The following is a 20,005-nucleotide window of genomic DNA, read 5'->3' on the forward strand; positions in this document are numbered from 1 at the left end:
GTTGGTTGACTGGTTGGCTTTTATCTCATCACCGGGCGCAAGAAGTCTATTTTGGGGAGAGCAGTTCGCACTGTGGTCGGCGAGACCGCAAACAACGAGAAGTGGTGACCAGTTAGAATAAGGCATTTCTATGGCGTGCATGCTATAATCAACACAATCCGTTGCCTTGGATTGGTATCAAGTTTTAGAGTTTTATTTTCATTGCCACCACCTCAACGTTGGGCTGATTTCTCGTCGATAATTCTTCATTCCACTTGCTACTGTTCGTAATCTATTTGTGTGCATACCAGCTTTGAGTGGCTTTGACTGGTTCATTCTAGTTCGCTATCAGTGAATTTGTTGTGCGCTCGCTGTTTCGGTATTATCTGTAGCCCTATATTATATTATTATAGGCCCGTAGTAGTAACGCCCGACCCCGTTGAGCTGTGTGTACACTTTTACTCCGATAAATTGTTGGTATTCGGTTTTATGGGCTGGCTGCTTCATGCTTTTGCATAGGCATCGATATACTATACTACTACTGTGACACGATCTGTGTCTTCGCGATAATCCCAACTCTGTAGATATTTCAATCACAATAAGCAACACCATTACTCACAGTGACACCCATTTTTCTGACATAGTGATTGACTTAGACTTTAGACAGCATGGTAATGATATATCATATAGCGTGGTTTTACACGAGTGCGTTTTATTTATGTTAGTGATGTTGTTGTTGAAAGGTGCACAAACGCTGGAGCAAAGTTGAAGTATGCGGCTAAGCAGAGTTATCGAGTCGAGGACAGTACTGAGGAAAGTTTCCAGTGAACTACGGCTTCTGAATGGTGGAAGTTGTCAGTCGGTAGAGTTTCCCACTAACAACAGCAAGCGAAGGTAAACTTGGCAAAGTCTTCATGCTTTTCATCCATCTGCATGTCACTGAACACAGGCACTTGGAGCGTTTCAATAAAATATAATGCTAAATAAATACGAAATCTATTTACTACCAAAGTTTAATGTTTCTCTAGGCCTACTCTCTTTCACCTATTATTGCCGACAATTTCTTGTAAATGCATGCCGTCCAAATGCTCATCTGCAACACACGCTGCCTAGCTGCCGCACTCTAGCTGCTGCACACACTATATTTGTGTGTCAGTGTGCAGCAGCTAGCAGCGAAAGAGAGTAGGCCTAGAGAAACATTAAGACTTTGGTAGTAAATAGATTTCGTATTTATTTAGCATTATATTTTATTGAAACGCTCCAAGTGCCTGCATGTGTCATTGAAAATATATATGCATCTAAAAATATTAGTTGACCTCAATACAGCAGCTACCTTTTAATTTTTACGTATAAATAGAAATGGATGTATTGTATACTGTTGCAAAACCTGTACTTAATGAAATGTACACACACATGATACACTAACTTTTCATTCTTAATTAAAAATATATATAAATTCTACAGTTCTGTTGTCCTTGATCATGTCCTGCATCCGCGCCGCATGACCTTGCAGTACTCCTCTTGGTAAGAGGAGCTGACTTTGTGCAGGAGCAGAGTATTATTTTACTCTAGTGCGTGTAGTTTGTGCTGCTAATAATCAATGCATGTAAAGATGAATCGCTAAGAGCTGCATGTCTGTTAATTTGATAGGACGTACGTGATTTGCTGCAGTATCAATCTCCTCGTGAAAGCTTCAAGCATCTGTTATTTGCTGCTATAAAAAAATAGCGATTCCATAGCCTGTAATGTTGTTGACCTTCTTGGTAATGTTTGCTACTTAATTGTGCGTTCCAAGTCAAAATGTCAAAGGAAACCATATGATAGACATTCAGTATTCTGCTGACATATAAGTAAGTTCGTCCTATGAATGGTGTACTTGTATAGCTTTATACGTTAGTTCCTTTGCTCTTCTTCTTGGTGAAACTGATGGCCTAGCTCTCACCTACTGGGCAGGAATTTCATTTACTACTGCATTTTTTACAGTTCTTCTTGCAAGCCTAAGCTTCTGCTTTGTATATTTGGCAATTGTCAGCGATAGTCAGTGTTGGACTGTGAAGTTGTGATCTTGGGTTAATGGTTAGGTTGTTGATGTAATACAGGAAAGGGAAAGGTACAATGCATTGAGGACAGCTAGATGCCATAGTACTCCCGTTTGGATACAAGCCTTTATGAATGACCATAGATATACACAGCACATGTGTTGTGTATATATCTATGAAATGACTAACTATATCAATGGCGTTTGAAAAGTCGTGCAGAACTGCCTCAATCTGATGTGCATCACTTTTTGAAGTCACCAGCAGCCAAGATTAGGTGTGTCTTACAGGGTTGGTCATGCAGGGTTGCAAAAAATAAGCTGGTTGGCTACATCTTTTTTCTCTAGGAGATCTATGATGCAGACCTACCAAGTCTCACGTACGCATTTCGCGGGAGACTCACGCATCTGGACTCATTCTCACGGACTCCCGCATGCCCTAGGCGTTCTCACGCATTCACGCAAAATAAAAAAATCATCAACAGTTAAGGATTACCCTTGATAATTAAAGTTTTTATGCCTTAAAATTTAATTTTCTTTTCTTTTCTTCGAAAGCTTTTGCGCTTATTTTGGTTTGCATTTTTATGCCATTTATTGCAGTTTTGTTTTATTGCATTTTTTGTATTTTATTGCAGTTTTTTGCATCATATTTTGCATTTGGCTTTTGCACTACATATATTCTGTTAGCATATGCTAACAGAATATATGTAGTGGAAAAGTCAAATATTCAGAAATTGGTCGTGTTTGAAAATATTCTGAACCTCCAGCATTATATTCCCAAAAAGATCCATTCTTTAGCAAAATCTCACTGAACCTCCAGCAAGCTGGTTGAACAGCCTTGGCAGGTCTGATAATGTTGCCATTGAATGTTTTCTCGGTAGTCTTGCAAGCGATTGATGTCAGTGAATTGTCAGCCAAATTCTATAACATGGGGCATTATACTGTACTTGTAATAGGTCTGTGATACTCGGCTTGTACTTGCCTAGATTCATTTCTTGGTAAGTGGCCATGTCATAAGAGATTACTGTCTCGTTGCTATAATAATGATAATTTTCCCCCATAGGCAAGTTGCCATACGTTACATAATTGCAAGGCTGTTTAAAGCGTATAGACTGTGTTTGTTTAGAGAGCAGTTAGCTAGCCATTATGCTTTGATACCGAATGATGAAAAGAGGCAACATTATTTGTGGTGGTGTTACGTAAATCTTTGAAAAGACTAGCTCTACCGGTGTAGTCCATTTGCTTCTGCTACAAGCAACTACAACCTCCCACAGCATATATGTACCTGTATCAGAAGTAGATAATAGAGATTCCCTATTATCTACCTCTGACCTGTATGCATATGCATCAAGAGTAGATAAATAACACTGTTATTTATCTACTCTTGATATGCATACCTGTATACATGTATGTATTATGTTCCTGCAGCAGGTGTAAAGGGGCTACACCAGTAAAGCTATAAAAAGGGTTACTAGCTCTTCCCTGATTTTTTTTCTATTAGCATATTGTCAGGTATATTTTCTGTGGACCAGTGTTCATCTTTTGTCAGAGTGTCTGCCAATTGACAGCAGCAATGTTGTATCTAGTGGTAGTATATTAGATTTTAGGTACAAAGTCGGTCTCCCATCTAGTGTTGGAAAGTTGATGTAGCCAGCAATCTATACTATAGATGGGTGAGATAACTGAGGTTGCTTTTGCTATTTAAAGAGACTGTGTATGCGTTCAGACCCTAGACCCAGTGAAGTGTATTGTGGATAAATGAGGAGCTCACTATCCCGACATGCACTTCGGTAGGAGGAGCCAACAAAATTACGTCGCGGCCCTGATACGCGCACACCGAAGTCAACGGGTTAGAATCTAAATAATATTAGTGTAGGCGGTACAACGACGAAGGGAGAAATATATAGTTAAGTGCCAGTGTGCAGCGTGATCGAGCAATGGCCGCCGCCAGCGTTTGTTGCACATGAGCATTTGGACGGCATTTACAGAAAATTGTCGGCAATAATAGGTAAAAAAGAGTATAGAATTAGAAACATTAACTGATTAAGACTTTATTTAGCATTATATTTTATTGAAATGCTTCAAGTGCCTGTGGCTAGCACGTACGTACGATAAACGTGCGTTGCGGAGAGCGGCGGTGTCGATTGATGAGCGCCTCCCCCCTCCCCCCGATTGTTTCATGACTGTAGCGCGAAGTGATGTCGCGTGCACGCAGAGCATGTTTATGACTGTTTAGGGGTGACGGGGTGACGGTTAGGGGTGACGGGCGCCTGGGAGGGGGTCCACTCTGTTCCTCCGTCCCTAATTTTCCTTGTCACTATATTCTTATTTTGCTTTACTACGGCTGTGTATCGCCACATCACAACAGAACATATGCTATATCTGCCAAATACTCATAGGTCAACGTGCACATGTATAGCCATTGGTAATTTGATAGGCATAGACAACAAAATCGCTCTCTCTTCCTCTCGCGCTCTCTCTCTCTCTCTCTTCCCCTCGCGCTCTCTCCCCCCCTTCTCTCTCTCTCTCTCTCGCTCACACTCACTCTTCTTCATCGTCTCTCCCTTTCTTTCTCTTTCTCTCTCTCTCTCTCTCTCTCTCTCTCTCTCGCTCTCTCTCGTTCTCTCCCTCTCTCTCTCCCTCTCTCTCTCTCGCTCGCTCACACTCACTCTCCCTCGTTGTCTCTTTTTTTCTCTCTCTCTCTCTTTCTTGCCTTCGCGCTCTCTCTCCCTCACTCTCTCTTGCTCGCTCACACTCACTCTCTCTCGTTGTCTCTCTCTTTCTTTCTCTTTCTCTCTCTTTCTCTCTCTTTCTCTCTCTCTCTCGCTCTCGCTCTCGCTCTCGCTTTCTCTCCCTCTCTCTCTCTCTCTCTCTTTCTCTCTCTCGCTCGCACTCACTCTCCCTCGTTGTCTCTCTCTTTCTTTCTCTTTCTCTCTCTCTCTCTCTTGCTCTTTCTTCCCTTCACGCTCTCTCTCCCTCTCTTTCTCTCGCTCGCTCACACTCACTCTTCCTCGTTGTCTCGCTCTTTCTTTCCCTTTCTCTCTCTCTCTCTCTCTCTCTCTCTCTCTCTCTCTTTCCCTCTCTCTCTCTCTCGCTCGCTCACACTTACTCTACCTCGTTGACTCTCTCTTTCTTTCTTTTTCTCTCTCTTTCTCTTTCTTTCTCTCTCTCTCTCTCTCTTTTTCTCTCTCTCTTCCATTCACTCGCTCTCTCTCCCTCTTTCTCTCTCGCTCGCTCACACTCACTCTCTCTCGTTGTCTCGCTCTTTCTTTCTCCTTCTCTCTCTCTCTCTCTCTCTCTCTCTCTTTTTCTCTCTTACACACTCGCTCTCCCTTTCTCTCTCTCTCTCTGCCTCTCTCTCTTTCTCGCGCGCTCTCTCTCCCTCGCTCTCTCGCTCGCTCACACTCACTCTCACTCGTTGTCTCTCTCTTTCTTTCTCTTTCTCTCTCTCTCTCTCTCTCTCTCTCTCGTCTCGCCCCTCTCGCTCCCTCTCTCCCCCTCTCTCGCTCTCTCGGTCTCTATCTCTCTCTTTCTTTCTCTTTCTCAATCTCTCTCTCTCGCTCACACTCACTCTCCCTAGTAGGTCAGCCCTGGCCACTATTTGAAGAGAACATGAAAAGCAATCGATGAACAGAATTGGTAGCTCAGTATTTGTCTAGTAGTGGCAATGTACTATATTTGCACTATACATTGTGCATATATATATATATAATAGGGATATATATACCATGATATTATATATTTGTGCGTGCGTGCGTGCGTGCGTGCGTGCGTGCGTGCGTGCGTGCAAATGCAATTATCAACAACAGCAAATATATGATGAAACAACACATTCAAGATGTGCTTTGAGCTGGTGTTGAAAAAGCCCTTTATTTGCACATAGGTTTTAAGTGCTAGTGATACTAATTTTTTTGTCAACATTTGTGGGAATAGAGGGCTTCATCGATATTGTCTTGCGCCATGCCGCAGACCTGCCTGCTTGTGTATGACTGCATCTTCATGCTTATGTCTGTCTCACACTATAGCTCTTCAGAACTGCCAACAAAACCACTGAATAAGTCATGGAGAGATTCAGCGGACACGGTTATCATTGGTGGAGGCTGCGTTGGTGCGAGTGTCGCTTACCATCTGGCCAAGGCTGGCATGAAGGATGTGGTGCTACTAGAGAAGTCTGAGCTTACAGCCGGCTCCACATGGCATGCCGTATGCAACTGCACTGATTCGTAATTAGACATAGAACGTATTAACAAATTAATTGAGCAAATTACACTGCAGGAAAACATCAATCACATTATTTCTGTTAAGAATTTAGTGTTGAAAGGGATACGTATATTACACCCTAGAATTTTAGGATATATTATGATAGTACATTCATAAATAATAGTAGGCATATATACCTACAAATTTCTATAATCATGCATTCACGTTTATCATAAAAAACCGAGTTTTGAAATCGTTATTTTTGGCCGCTGACATGACACCCTACGATTGTGTTGCCACCCTGACGTAGTTCCACTTTTGCTGATTGCAATTATATTTATACCATATATGGACTGTAATTCATGAAGGTATTTTCGTTTTGCTATAGGCTGGCCTAACCACTTTCTATCATGCTGGAATCAACCTAAAAAACATTCACTATTACAGTCTGAAATTGTATGGGAAACTAGAAGAGGAAACTGGACAGGTATAGTAATAAAAAAATTAAATAGTCGTATTGATCTTTGTACCAAGGTCTATACCCTTGTTTACCGTTTAGCCACGTGTTATAGCCACATGGTCACTTGTGGATAAACAATCATCTGTATATTATGTCTAGATATCCACATATCTGTATAAAAGTGCATCTGTTGTTATGCAGATTTGCTGTGGAAACTGACAAGGGTGTTGGTGAAGGTCTTATTGATACTTGCTATGTGATAACTGCTGTTTGCAGTCACTGTTTGCACGTAGTTGCTGCAGGACATTGACATGCAGACACTGTGATGTTTGCTTTTCTATCCGGAATCATCTGGTTAACACTGGCCTGCTTGATAACCAACTACTAATGTTATAATTCTTAGAATGGCGTTATATGATGTTAGGGATTTTTCACAGCCAAATAAGTCATTGTGATGACAATTGTATTGCGTTTGTAGTAACTAGACCCAACGTACTCAGTCCACTCACACTCTATAGGGACAAATCTTAAAATGTACGATCATTCACGTAACTGTGTGTATTGTGGTTTTAAGCAAAGGGATGTATACTTTATCTCATTTTGCACAATTCACAAGCTGGTTAAATGCATTCCTAGCTAAATCTGCAAAAAATAATGGAGTCTCGCAGTCTAACCCATCTGTTTGTCACTGATCACCTGTGTCATGTGCAGGCGGTGGGGCTCCACACCCCAGGCAGTGTCAGGCTGGCTGCGACTCCAGAAAGAATGGACGAGTTTCGTTATCAGATGCAGCGGCAGGGATGGCACAAGGCTGAGCAATACCTAGTGAACACAGAGCAAGTGAAGGAACTAGTCCCAATCATCAATACTGACAAGGTGACCATCACATTTAGTTGTTTATCATAACTCCAGGCTAGATTAGTGAAAGTGTTGCCTCTGTGTTCCCTTTCTAGACATACCAGCACACCTACACAATAATAATAGACACAACTACAACTATGTATATTAAAGTCTCATGTTAGGTAAATGTGAGAATGCCCCCTGTTTGGCCCACATAGAGAACGATCAGGTATACTAGCATACCATGAACTGCCGTTTAGAGTGACATTGTAAATATGTCGAGTATTTCTATAGAAGCGGTGTGAAACGAGGAGTGTAACATGAGGTAGCATGTGCTGTGCTTTCATGCAGAAGCATCTAGTTCATGTCTCAGTACTGGCAATGTTAAACATCCTCCGTCTCTTCATGTGTTCTCTTACAGAAGACATTTCTCTTGCATGTCTACTTTGCTCCAGCACTGTGTACGTACATGCACACACGCACACGCACACACAGTCAGATAGGTAAGCAGAAAGGAAAGGTTGTAGACATAGTTACTGTACGTAGCAAGTGAATGAATAGACGCGCTTTCCCATGCAGGTACTCGGTGGGCTCTTCACACCTGACGATGGGCACATTGATCCATACTCCTTGACACATGCCCTAGCAATCGGTGCACGCAAGTACGGTGCAGAGATATTGATGCCAGCACCAGTTAATGCGTTAAAGTCAAGACCGGACGGAAGCTGGGAGGTGCAGACACCACATGGGAGCATCCGTGCGCAGCGTGTCATTAACGCATGTGGTATGCAGATACTCTATCCGATATAAGCTAGCTAGTGGTAATTTAATTGGTGGTCTCGGATCATGAGATGCATAATTACTTATACTTATAGTAATTTGTTGTATTATGTAATTGATAGAGTAATTGGCAGAGCTATTGGTTAATACATGAAACAATAAATAGATTTTTGTAATTGAATTTGAAAGTAAGAACAATTAGGAATCGTGGTATTGTTGTTGTATAGAAAAGTCTATAGCTCTCATGATTATAGTTTATGGCACACTGTGTTAGAGAATGTGTTTTTTATTTTCATCATACAGTGTAGGTAGATTGTCTAATATTTTAGGTTTTTGGGCTCGAGAACTTGGGAAGCTGGCGGGTATTGACATACCCTTAGTACCAATACACCACCAGTATTTGGTGACTCAACCTATATCAGAGGTCAAGCAACTCAAGAGTGAAATCCCTGTTGTGAGGTGTGAAACTGGGTTTCTGTTTACTATATTTGACTCGTATATTACAGTGTCAGCAACAATTATTTATCACAATTTATACTGAAATCAGTCGCATATATTGCAAGATGTAAAGCGATAAAAGTAGTAAATAGTTATTGCAGAGGAGGTGTGATTATTTGAGGGCATGTACATGCATACAAGTGTGGTTGCATGTATGCATGTCTGTATGTAGCTGTATCTATGTTTAGGTACCTGTATGCAAATGTTCCTTACAGAGATCTCGATGGGTCATACTACCTACGCCAGGAGAAGGAAGGTCTCTTGTTTGGTCCGTATGAGGCTCCGGATAAAATGAGGATGTGTGATGACTGGGTGACAAACTGTGTTCCAAAAGGTATTCATAATCGATGATCATATATCAAGTTATGCTTTCCATTGAATATCTCACTGATAAACCATGGAAATATATATATATATATAGTGAAGATACAATCGCCTAGAGTTATTCGCAACTATCTGAAACATTGTCATCCTCCTATTCACAAAGGAACCTTTGTTGTTAAGGAAGAGTTAAATCTGAATAGCAAAATTGATGGCGGAAAATCACAGTTAAAGTTTAATTTAAGCACCATGCAGGCTAAAACTTAAAATAGTAGAATTTGTGTACCAAAACCATATTATTTTAATCTGATGACCTTGTGTGAATGGATTCTGCCATGTATTCTAATATTTATGTCTCTATTTCGTTAGGTTTTGGCATGGAACTGTTCGAACCGGATGTCGATCGCATTAGTAGAGAGGTGAATGCTGCCATGGATATGTTCCCTTGTTTACAAAATGCTGAGATCAAGAACGTCATCTCCGGTCCGATCACTTACTCGCCTGAAAATCTACCCTTAATCGGGCCATATCTGGATTTACCGAATTACTGGGAGGCTACTGGCTTTGGGTACAAATATAGATATTCACAAATTCACTTACTGTGTTTTTTTTTCTAAATCCTGGCATAATAATGCAATTAGTTCTATTTAAAGCTCAATACAGTCGAACCCGTATATAAGGGTCACTCAAGGAAAATACCCAAAGCGTCATTTACAGACAGTTGTTCATTCTAGGGGTGGGACGGCTGCTAACACAAGTTTAACTGTTTGTCGCAGGTATGGCATAGTACATGCAGGTGGTGCTGGGAAGTTTCTGGCAGACTGGATCATGAATGGAGAGCCTAGCTATGATCTCATCGAATGTGACCCAAACCGCCATTCCCCAAGCTGGTTGACGCTGTAAGAACTGTAAAGTTAGCTACACTGTAAAGTAAAAGGCTGTGTAAGTAACCTCACGTAGCAGTGGGTGAATTAACACTCGGTGCGTACGTCCTGCAGCGATTCTTTTTTACATAAAAGGTAAACAGCGAGTGTTCAGGTTAGGAAATAGAGATCATGCGTGTTGCTGGGTTTTCCTTATTCCGTTCTTGTTATTCCGTTCCGTTATTGTTATTAGTATTCCGTATTCCGTTCTTGTTATTATGATCAGTGTTCATGTAAAAACAAACCTGCAGATGAGCATGTGGATGATACCATTAGATAGACCTACTGTTGGAAACTGTTGCGGACATCCACTCATCAAGTGCAGTTAAATCATACTATTGTTTATACTAGTGCACGTAGGAGTTGCAAAACTTAAGTATAGTCACCCACCCTGTGCTTCGAATACTCCCCACAATCACGTATAATACCAAACCTGTATATAAGGTTGCTCAGTGTGCGTAACGCTCATAGGGTCTATATGTCCCCCAGGGTACTGCCGGAACGTACCCTGGTTACGGTCCGGTATACAGGAACGTACCCTGGTAAGTATCTGATATGGTTAGGGGTAGGGTTAGGGTTAGGGTTAGAGTTAGGGTTATGGTTAGGGCCGGAGTAGGCGTAGCTAGGCGACTTCCTAGACTCGTTAGTGGAGTAGGCGGGGTACGGTCCGGCATATTAGATAGTACCAGCAGAGCATATAAATCACGTTGATTTATATGCTCTGGTACCAGGGTACGTTCCGGTATACCGGACCGTACCCAGGGTACGTTCCGGCAGTACCCTGGGGGACATATAGACCCTCTCAGCGTAAAGCCTGCCGCACACGGTGTGTCTTGTGCTGCGCCATCGGACACGCGTGCCTGATGGCGCAGCACAAGACACACGTGCTGCCGCGTGCAAAACACAGCGATTTTCTTGGCGTGTGGAAATATCACACTGTTTGATATTTTCTGCACGGTGTGGCAGATTCCACCGCGTGTGCGAGTCGCTGCTGTATATTGCACACCGGCTCTATGTAACCGACCAATAGCAGCAGGTCAAGCGAGTCACGTGATCTTAACTTGCGGTTGCAGCGCGGTTGCACTGCGCGCTACACGCACTGTACACGCAGATCACGCACGTACACGCGGGTATACGCACGTACACGCGGCGTACACGCACGTGCACGCGCGGTACACGCACGTTACACGCGGCGTACACGCACGTACACGCAGGTACACGCACGTACACGCACGTACACGCACGTACACGCGGGTACACGCGGATACACGCACGTACACGCACGTACACGCACGTACACGCGGATACACGCACGTACACGCACGTACACGCACGTACCACGCCACGTACACGCATCGTACACGACGTACACGCGGGTACACGCGGATACACGCCACGTACACGCGATACACGCCACGTAACACGCACGCGCGATACACGCCACGTACACACACAGCATACACGCACGTACACGCGGGTACACCGCGGATACACGCAACGTACACGCACGTACACGCGGCCGTACACGCGATACACGCACGTACACGCGCGGTACACCGCGGATACACGCCCACGTACACCGGGTACACGACGTACACACGATACCGCATGTACACGCGGGGTACAGCACGTCACGCACCGCATACACGCACGACCACAGATACAGCGCGTGTACCGCACGTGCACAGCGGTACACGCACGTACACCACGGATACACGGATATACCGCACGTACACGCGGTACAGCACGTACACGCAGTCCCGCACGTACACACAGATACACGCACGTACACGCGGCGTACAGCGAGATACACGCACGAATGCGGGTCACACTCAGTACACGAAGATACACGCACGTACACGGCGGGTAACACGCATTAAAGCCACACGATCACGCGGCCGTACACGCACCGTACACGCCACGTACACACGGATACACGCACACCACGCCGGGCTTACGACCGCATGCCCATCAGTGAGTCATCCTGGCGTGGTGTACCGCCGGTACGTTGCTGCGGTTTATCTCCGCTGTGTACCCGGTTTACGTGTAGCCCTGGTGCCGTATCTCCGTGTATGCTAACGGCGTGTACGGTACGTGGGCGGGTGTACCGGTAGCACGTTGGGGCTACCTGAGTGGTAGCCTGTGCGTGTATCCAGCTGTACCGTGCGTGTACGTGCGTCGTATCCGCGTGTACGTGGCGTGTACGTGTCGTGTATCGCCGGTACCCGCGTGCCTACGTTCGTGTACATGCGTGTTACGTGCGTGTACGTGCGTGCTACGTGCGTGTTACGTCGTGTATCGCGTGCTACGCTGGGCGCTGTAACGTGCCGTGTACGTGCGTGTATCCGCGGTACGCGTGTACAGTGGTGTACGGCGATGTACGTGCGTGTACCCGCGTGTACGTGCGTGTACCCGCGTGCACGTGCGTGTACCCGCGTGTACGTGCGTATACCCGCGTGTACGTGCGTGATCTGCGTGTACGTGCGTGTACCGCAGTGCAACCGCGCTGCAACCGCAAGTTAAGATCACGTGACTCGCTTGACCTGCTGCTATTGGTCGGTTACATAGAGCCGGTGTGCAATATGACACAGCGACTCCGCACACGGTGTGGAATCTGCCACACGTGGCAGAAAATATCAAACACGTGTGATATTTTCCACACGCAAGAAATCGCTGTGTTTGCACGCGCACACGGTGTGTCTTGTGCTGCGCCATCAGGCACGCGTGTCCGATGGCGCAGCACAAGACACACCGTGTGCGGCAGGCTTAAGGCACAGCTGAAGTCTCATATAGTCATGTGGCCATTCTACAGAGTTGGTTTTCACCGTTTCACTGTCATTAACAGGAAATGCCAAGTGTGTCCTTTTTAGGTGTTCATTCTGTAGAGGTGACTGCTAATGCATAATATAATAATATCCTACCATCTGACCTCAGGCGTGAAGGATACAGATCTATGAATGCGTCATCCCCCACCAAATATATTTAGTGACACTTACGTGTGTTTGGCCTTGCAGTAACTACCTGTTCGACAAGGCACGGGAATCGTATGGTCTTAACAACCTAGTAGGGTACCCAAAGGAGGAGCGGTGGGCAGGGCGGCCAACCGCTCGAACCAGTGGGGCCTACGATGCTATGATCAAAAGGGGAGCAGAGATGGGCTTTCATGCCGGTGCGTAATCACACTAATGATGCCAACATAGTATTGCCGTGTTTAGACAAGTACAAATTAGTGCATGATTGGACAAAATATTACGGTATTATTGGTGAAAACAGCTGTTATTTGTTTGAATATTATTTCATTAGTCTGCAATATTATGCAGTTATCAATTGCAGTATTATTAAATTATCTGCTGTTATATTTTATTTCTCTAGTGTAAGTTTACATTAGGAAAACACACCCATTTTTGTACTTTTATTAGGACTTGATCAAATATTGGAACGTGAATATTTCTGTGAAATTTACCACAATGAATGAATGAGAATGTTCAGCACTATATATGTGTGCGTGCATGCGTGCGTGCGGGAATGCGTGTATGTTGTATATATTTGTATAATATAACAAACTTGTACTGCCCTTTAGGATGGGAGCAGCCACACTGGTTTGCCCTTCCTGGCGATACGGCAGGTTATGCTCCCAGCTATCGGAGACCAAACTGGTTTAAGCCAGTCTGCCGCGAGGTAGAGGGAGTACTGAACAGTGTAGGAATTATTGACCTCACACCGTTTGGAAAGCTCCGAGTTACTGGAAGAGATGCGGCCAAGTTTCTTATCTACATAAGTGCAAACTTCCTCCCAAAGGCGAGTCAAGGCACTAATATTAGATAATATCAGTAGTAGATAATAGGGAACTTTATCCTTTTATCTATACTCCTGATAATATCAAGAGCTAATAAATACCTAGAGTGTACAACGGGAAAACGGGGAAATAGTGCTATTTCACGGCAATATTATTCTACTTTGTATGCGGTTCTAGACTAAGTTCATGGTATTGCGTTAAGCAGCATTCTTTTCTCTCTAAAATAAGACCCACTGCTTGTCTCTATACTATACTCCTAGGCCGAGATATTGGAGCGTAATCATGCCTCCCACAGGCCTCACGCCGCCTCGCATCCACAATATTCACTATCCTTCTCGCCTTTTGCGGGTCTGGCTATCGTTTTCGGTCGCCGCTTGGAGCGCTGATAATTGATGTCACATGCCCAAATTTGGTACTCTTACTACACCATATAGTAACTGAGCTGCGTTGTAGAGACTTAATTTAGAAAACATTGCCGGCTCCATCATGACGGGCATTAGCCGTGCTAGGAAAGATAATGGGAGATAAGGGCATAGACGATGCCACCGAAAGTCACCGATGATAACCTAAAAGCCGTTCATTCATAAAGTTATCGCGGAAAAAAACAAACTCTCACGAAGCGACTTTCCTAACCCGCAAAAAGCGAGAAAGATAGTGAATATTGTGGATGCGAGGCGCCGCGAGGCCTGTGGGAGGGAAAGTTTACGAGCCAATATCTCAGCCTAGGAGTATCGTATTGACATGCGGTTGGTCTTGTTTTGGAGAGCAAATAATTCTGCTTAATGCAACACTATAAAATTATTCACATAGACTCGATCACAGCCTAGAAAAATAAATAAAAAGCCTATAAAAATTAATAGAATAATATTGCCGTGAAATAGCACAATTTTCCCGTTTTTCCGTTGTACACTCTAGGTGTTTATTAGCTCTTGATAATATTGCTGCACACTGGTATTCTCTCTCTATATATATATGCATTTGCTAGATGATAATAACTTGATAGTTTATGTATTTATAACTTTGTGATAGTGGCAGGATTAAAGTCCTACACATACCCATGTCCTTGAATAAACTTGATACTTGAATAAACTTTAACATTATCGTTTAGGTTGGTTCAACTACAATCACGCATATGCTCACCCCTAAAGGACGTGTCTACGCAGAATTGACAGTCACTAGGTTTGCCTCTGACGATTTCCTGTGCATAACAGGCTCTGGATCAGAACTGCATGATCTGAGGTTAGAGCCCATTGGCAGTTAATTATAATTGTCCATGTCCGTGATTAGAATGCTTGCATGCCTATATTTGTATATGTACGTTTGTATGTGTGCATGCGTGAGTGCATCCGTCATTTTATACATGCATGGGAGCATGAATATATTCGAATAATAATTTCTTGGAAGATTACCAAATCATGTGCACACATAAGGTCTTTTTTAATAGACAGCAAAAAAGTGCAAACATTGATCTAAAGGTGTTTGTGAGCAAGTCCTGAATTGTTGCCAAAACCAACAATGCACTCAATGTTGATGAGATATAAAACGTTTTTGCTCCATCGGGACAAATATCAGTTTTGAAAGTGACGCGCATCTGTGTGAAGTGCGTTCGAGAGTCAGGGCCGTAGGCTGAGCAAATTCCTAAGGGGGGGGGGCAACATTTAATGACTCAACTGTGTAATGATGAGCAACGGGCGCAGCTCTTAATTGATCGACGTCCATATAGTGTGGCAGAGGTGGGTGTGAGACAAAGCTTTCACGGATAATCACGTCAAAATGATTTACGATTATTAGCTCAACTTTTTTTACATTTTGAGGGGGCAGCTGCTCCCCTTAGCCCCCCCTCCCCCCACAGGCTACGGCCCTGGAGACTGTGTGTCATAAACCATGCAGTAATCAGACTGTGCTAATAGGCGAGTTCGTAGTTAGCCAAGGGGTTGTGTGACGTCACAGGTCACCGGGTTATTTGTGACAAAAATCGGTGAAATCTCGAGTGCGGAGTGCACTGTCGGTTCAGTACGTGTATGTACATGTATTCTGCGTACGTGCACACGCACGCGCGCACTTGTATACGTGCACATGCACGCACGCACGCACGTGTACGTGCACACGCGAAGACTGTAGCATTACAATGACACAGATGCATGCGTATGTGTATTGCATGTGCGGTCTAAATACGAAATGTTTTTCACAAATGACCTAACCATATTCATGAGGTTATGAGATTAACCCGGAAGAATTCGCGGCCAGGTTCGCGCATACGCAGACCGTAATTACAAGCTCACTTATTCCCGGCAGGTGGATGCTAGAGAAGCGACGCGAGGGAGGTTATGACGTCACCATCGAGAACACGACCGACGCCCAGGCCTGCCTCGGCGTTGCCGGCCCGAGATCCCGAGAGGTTCTCGCCGAGCTCACAGATGAGGACTTGTCACATGAAGGATTTCCATTCATGTGTAACAGGAGGATGTCTGTGGCCGGCATTCCGGTAACAGCCATAAGGATTTCCTACACAGGTATAGGGCTCAGTCTATAGATCGTGCCTACCTCACATGTAATTCCTGAATCATTGAATCATTGAATCAAAATTTCCATGCATCATGGCTCGATATCTTTTCGCAATTAATGCGATGCCGTTTATAGAAATTGTCCCATCTCCAATACAATCGCAAAGCAATTACACGCTGACTTTAAAGCCTAAGAAGATTTTCGTAGGTGTAGTTAATAATTAGCACTAAGAGAAATAACGAATAACTTGGCAACAAACATGAATGTTCAGCAGTAATTAATAATAAACATGTCCCTGATTATATATGTCATGGGTCGAAATAATAAGTGGCCCGCGGGCCCGATGCCCGTATTTTAAGGCTCTGGCCTGACATTTATAATACTAGGAAGCCCGACGGGCCCGGTAGAAAATCCACCCCCAGCATGACAAAACAGTATTCTGAGAATGATGCGGGCTGGTAATTTGCCTGGCGGGCCTGTAAAATCCCGTACCTACAGACCCGCCGGCTGGTCTGTAAAATTTCAAACTAATTTCTACCCGGCCTGTATGTAATGTGATGCTATAGTCTGCAGTGATGCAGCAGAGGTTGCTTGATGTCATAGGAAAAGTGAAGGTCACACGTGCAAACAACTTCAAGGCTATACTGACTATATCCCACTTTGCCAGCCCTGCTGTGGGCACACACCCTCCCAGCAATGGCTGAATATCACGTTTAGCTACTTTCTTGTACGCATTCATCCTTGCTCACTCGATCCTCTGTTTATGTAGCGTTCACGTGCTATATTTGGCCAGGGCCAGGAAATGAATACCCTGCCTGTGGTCAGGGAACATGTGCCATCTGGCCAACCAGCGTTGTACTAAGAACACGAAGCTCACAATCATCGTACAGCGAATGCTGCTGCTGCAGTATATGTCACGTTTGTAGTTTTTTTTTGCTTCAGGTTTGACACATACACTGTCACACACTGGTGTTTAATGGCTTTTATGGCCCCCCCTCGTTGGGTTGTGGTTTCCAGGTGAACTTGGCTGGGAGTTGTACCACAGCCGCGAGGACACGCTCAAACTCTACGAGGCCCTGCTGGCTGCTGGTGCCAAACACAGCATTATCGACTTTGGCACTTATGCATTGAACTCCATGCGAATCGAGAAGGGATTTCGTGGTTGGGGTGCAGAGGTACAATGGGCACAGATAAATGTCATCAGCATCCCAGTTATTGTTCTGTAATTTCTTTATTTATATTTTTATTTCTTTAAACTTATTTTTTCTTTTGATATAAATATTATGGTCTAAGCCTATGATATAAATATAATGTTTTGAACTATAACTACGATCTTTAAATAGGAGTTATATAGCTAAAATAATGTGCACCCTATCGATGAATATTGCAGCCATCAGTATGTATGTGTTTATAGAGGTGAGTACAATTAAATGTTGTGGAAATTTGCAATATGGAAGTGGAGGTAAATGATGGAACCTGGCCTGTGTCTTTCAGATGAACCTTGATACTAACCCTCTAGAAGCAGGCCTGGAGCGTTTCATCAAATTGAACAAGGTCATTATGTTACTACATGAGGCTACTTGGCTATTTTTGCACAGAACTAAATATATATTATGATATCAAATCTATAGATACGTTCGTTATTATTACTAATTTTTGAGAATTATGTACTTGACATGGTGTTGTGGCCATTGTATTTTCTTGCATCATAAGGTAATGCAATTATTAACAGCATGATTTATCATTCAGTAATTGCACTATTTCAGAAAGCTGACTTCATTGGCAAAGAAGCAGTAACCAAGATTAAGGAAGAGGGATTGCAACGCCATCTGGTGTTTATGACCGTTGACACGGAAGAAAATGGTCCAGATCCAGAAGGGAATGAAACTATCTGGCTAAATAACAATGTATATTAATCAATAATGAATATAGATTTTATAGTAGTCACATGTTGATCGCACACATCTATTGAAGGTGCACTTTAATATTCAACAAAGCAAAACGAACAAAAAGGCACTTTTCCTTAATACTGCATGACAGGGTATATTGTAGCTGATCATGGAACTGGAATTGTTACAAACATCTCCATTGGTACCGTATGTCGTTAACACATTTAGTGGACCTTACCAACTAAAAATACAACCTGTGTAGTGTAGCTGACTAATGTTGTAATGTTGGACATAATGGTAGGTTGTTGGGAACACAACATCAGGCAGCTATGGTTATCAAGTGGGACAGAGTATAGCCTTTGCCTATCTACCTGTGGATGTGAAACCGGGTGAGACAGTGCAGGTGGGTAATAAGTTTATTTAAAAATGCTAAGTTCCTAGTTAACCTGCATATCAATACGATTTCTCTGTCTGGTATACACAGGGTTCACTAATAGATTTTATTTGTACAGGACATTCAGTACTATAAAATTATATTATTACAGGACCAGCATTATCATCAGACCAAAAACATTTCCAGCAACTAAAACATGTACATTATATGTATGAATCAATGGGGTATATTATAATGTTGCCATATTTTAGTAGCTATAAATATAATAATTGGGTTATAATAACCATAATATTATTATAGTATCTATGAGTATAACAATGAGGTTGTTGAAGCTTGTAGGTGTTATTTGGTGCACTCTGATTGATTTGCCATACATTCTACAATAAGGACATATCAATATAACATCAAGGATCGTTTTTCAGATATCACATTTTGATTTTGACGTGGTTCACGGATTTATTCAATTGACTCTCAATCGGGGTCATCATAGGAGTCGTGCTCATCAAAATAACTATGCATGGGAAGAGCCAAAACAAATTTCATTAGCCCAAATTCAGTTCAGCTAAAATATATTCGATATGCCACTTTTTAAATGCAAAAATATACACATCATAATCTATAGGAATTTACTAAATCTTGCTAAATTACTTTATTTTAAGATTTTTCTTTTACTTATGGAGCATAATTATTGCTGTTATTTCGTGTTATTTTTTCATTCTTTCTATCTACAGGTAGAACTACTGGGTGAGAGGAGAAATGCCATTGTACAAAGCAAGGCGCCAATATTGACTGAGGCAGCTAGGGGCACTCAGTGAATGCAGTGTCATCTAGCATATTATATACATTTGAAGAATATGGGCAGCACACAGCAATGAGCTCGGGAATGTTCTTATCTTCAATTTAGTTTAGTGTTAGGTTTAAACTAGTTAAAATTGACGTTAAAGGACCCATATAAATAATGTATACTTTATATGCATATATGTTTATATATATATACACACATTTACACGTACATGTTTATGTGAGTGCGTGCGTGTGTAAGTGTGTAGGTGTTTATACATATTCACATGCCATTTATTCTATAGATCGATGTTTTTATTCGTATATATCACATGCTCCATCTATAATATGTAACCCCGTGTATGATATCAATCAGAAGTAGATAATAGGGAATTCTATTCTCTAATAGGAGATTTCCCTATTATCTACTTCTGATATCAATGTATACTATATATGCATATGTGTATAATACGTGGATATATCGTTAAGTTCTTGGCACACTGAGGTCTTGTCATATATGATAGTACATGGGTAATGTGTAAATTATGAGAGTGTTCAGCTTTCTCGGTTTCCAATTGCTACGTGTGCTGTGTATAGCAAGTATA

General features: G+C 42.9%; 1 protein-coding gene across 7 annotated transcripts; it reads left to right on the top strand.

The window, feature by feature from the left end:
• The first annotated feature begins 86 nt into the window (after nt 1-86).
• Nucleotides 87-19,925, top strand: LOC106820728 (dimethylglycine dehydrogenase, mitochondrial-like). Of its 7 annotated transcripts, none has more exons than XM_014825249.1 (19): nt 87-104; nt 723-873; nt 6,040-6,217; nt 6,603-6,701; nt 7,386-7,550; nt 8,094-8,298; nt 8,624-8,753; nt 9,008-9,126; nt 9,483-9,681; nt 9,890-10,012; nt 13,051-13,205; nt 13,617-13,834; nt 14,941-15,071; nt 16,128-16,345; nt 17,355-17,512; nt 17,832-17,891; nt 18,104-18,244; nt 18,528-18,629; nt 19,352-19,925. In XM_014825249.1, exons 2-19 carry the CDS (start codon nt 752-754, stop codon nt 19,433-19,435), a joined length of 2,607 nt encoding a protein of 868 aa, XP_014680735.1. In that variant the 5' UTR covers nt 87-104; nt 723-751; the 3' UTR covers nt 19,436-19,925. The 7 variants fall into 7 exon arrangements, with proteins under 7 accessions (XP_014680735.1, XP_014680739.1, XP_014680737.1 ...); XM_014825251.1 differs by lacking the exon at nt 87-104 and adding an exon at nt 132-262 and having other exon boundaries at nt 18,528-18,633; nt 19,356-19,925; XM_014825248.1 differs by lacking the exon at nt 87-104 and adding an exon at nt 132-262.
• Nucleotides 19,926-20,005: the final 80 nt, after the last annotated feature.

The sequence above is a fragment of the Priapulus caudatus genome, unplaced genomic scaffold (genome assembly GCF_000485595.1).
Source record: "Priapulus caudatus unplaced genomic scaffold, Priapulus_caudatus-5.0.1 Scaffold44, whole genome shotgun sequence".
NCBI lineage: Eukaryota > Metazoa > Priapulida > Priapulimorpha > Priapulimorphida > Priapulidae > Priapulus > Priapulus caudatus.

What these genes read in the sequence shown, in the direction of transcription:
- LOC106820728 (XM_014825249.1), top strand. Translation starts at nt 752, where the DNA reads ATGCGGCTAAGCAGAGTTATCGAGTCGAGGACAGTACTGAGGAAAGTT. An exon ending in TAGAAGAGGAAACTGGACAG is followed by an intron (nt 6,702 to 7,385) that starts GTATAGTAATAA and finishes TGTCATGTGCAG; the next exon opens with GCGGTGGGGCTCCACACCCC. An exon ending in GTGCAAACTTCCTCCCAAAG is followed by an intron (nt 13,835 to 14,940) that starts GCGAGTCAAGGC and finishes ATTATCGTTTAG; the next exon opens with GTTGGTTCAACTACAATCAC.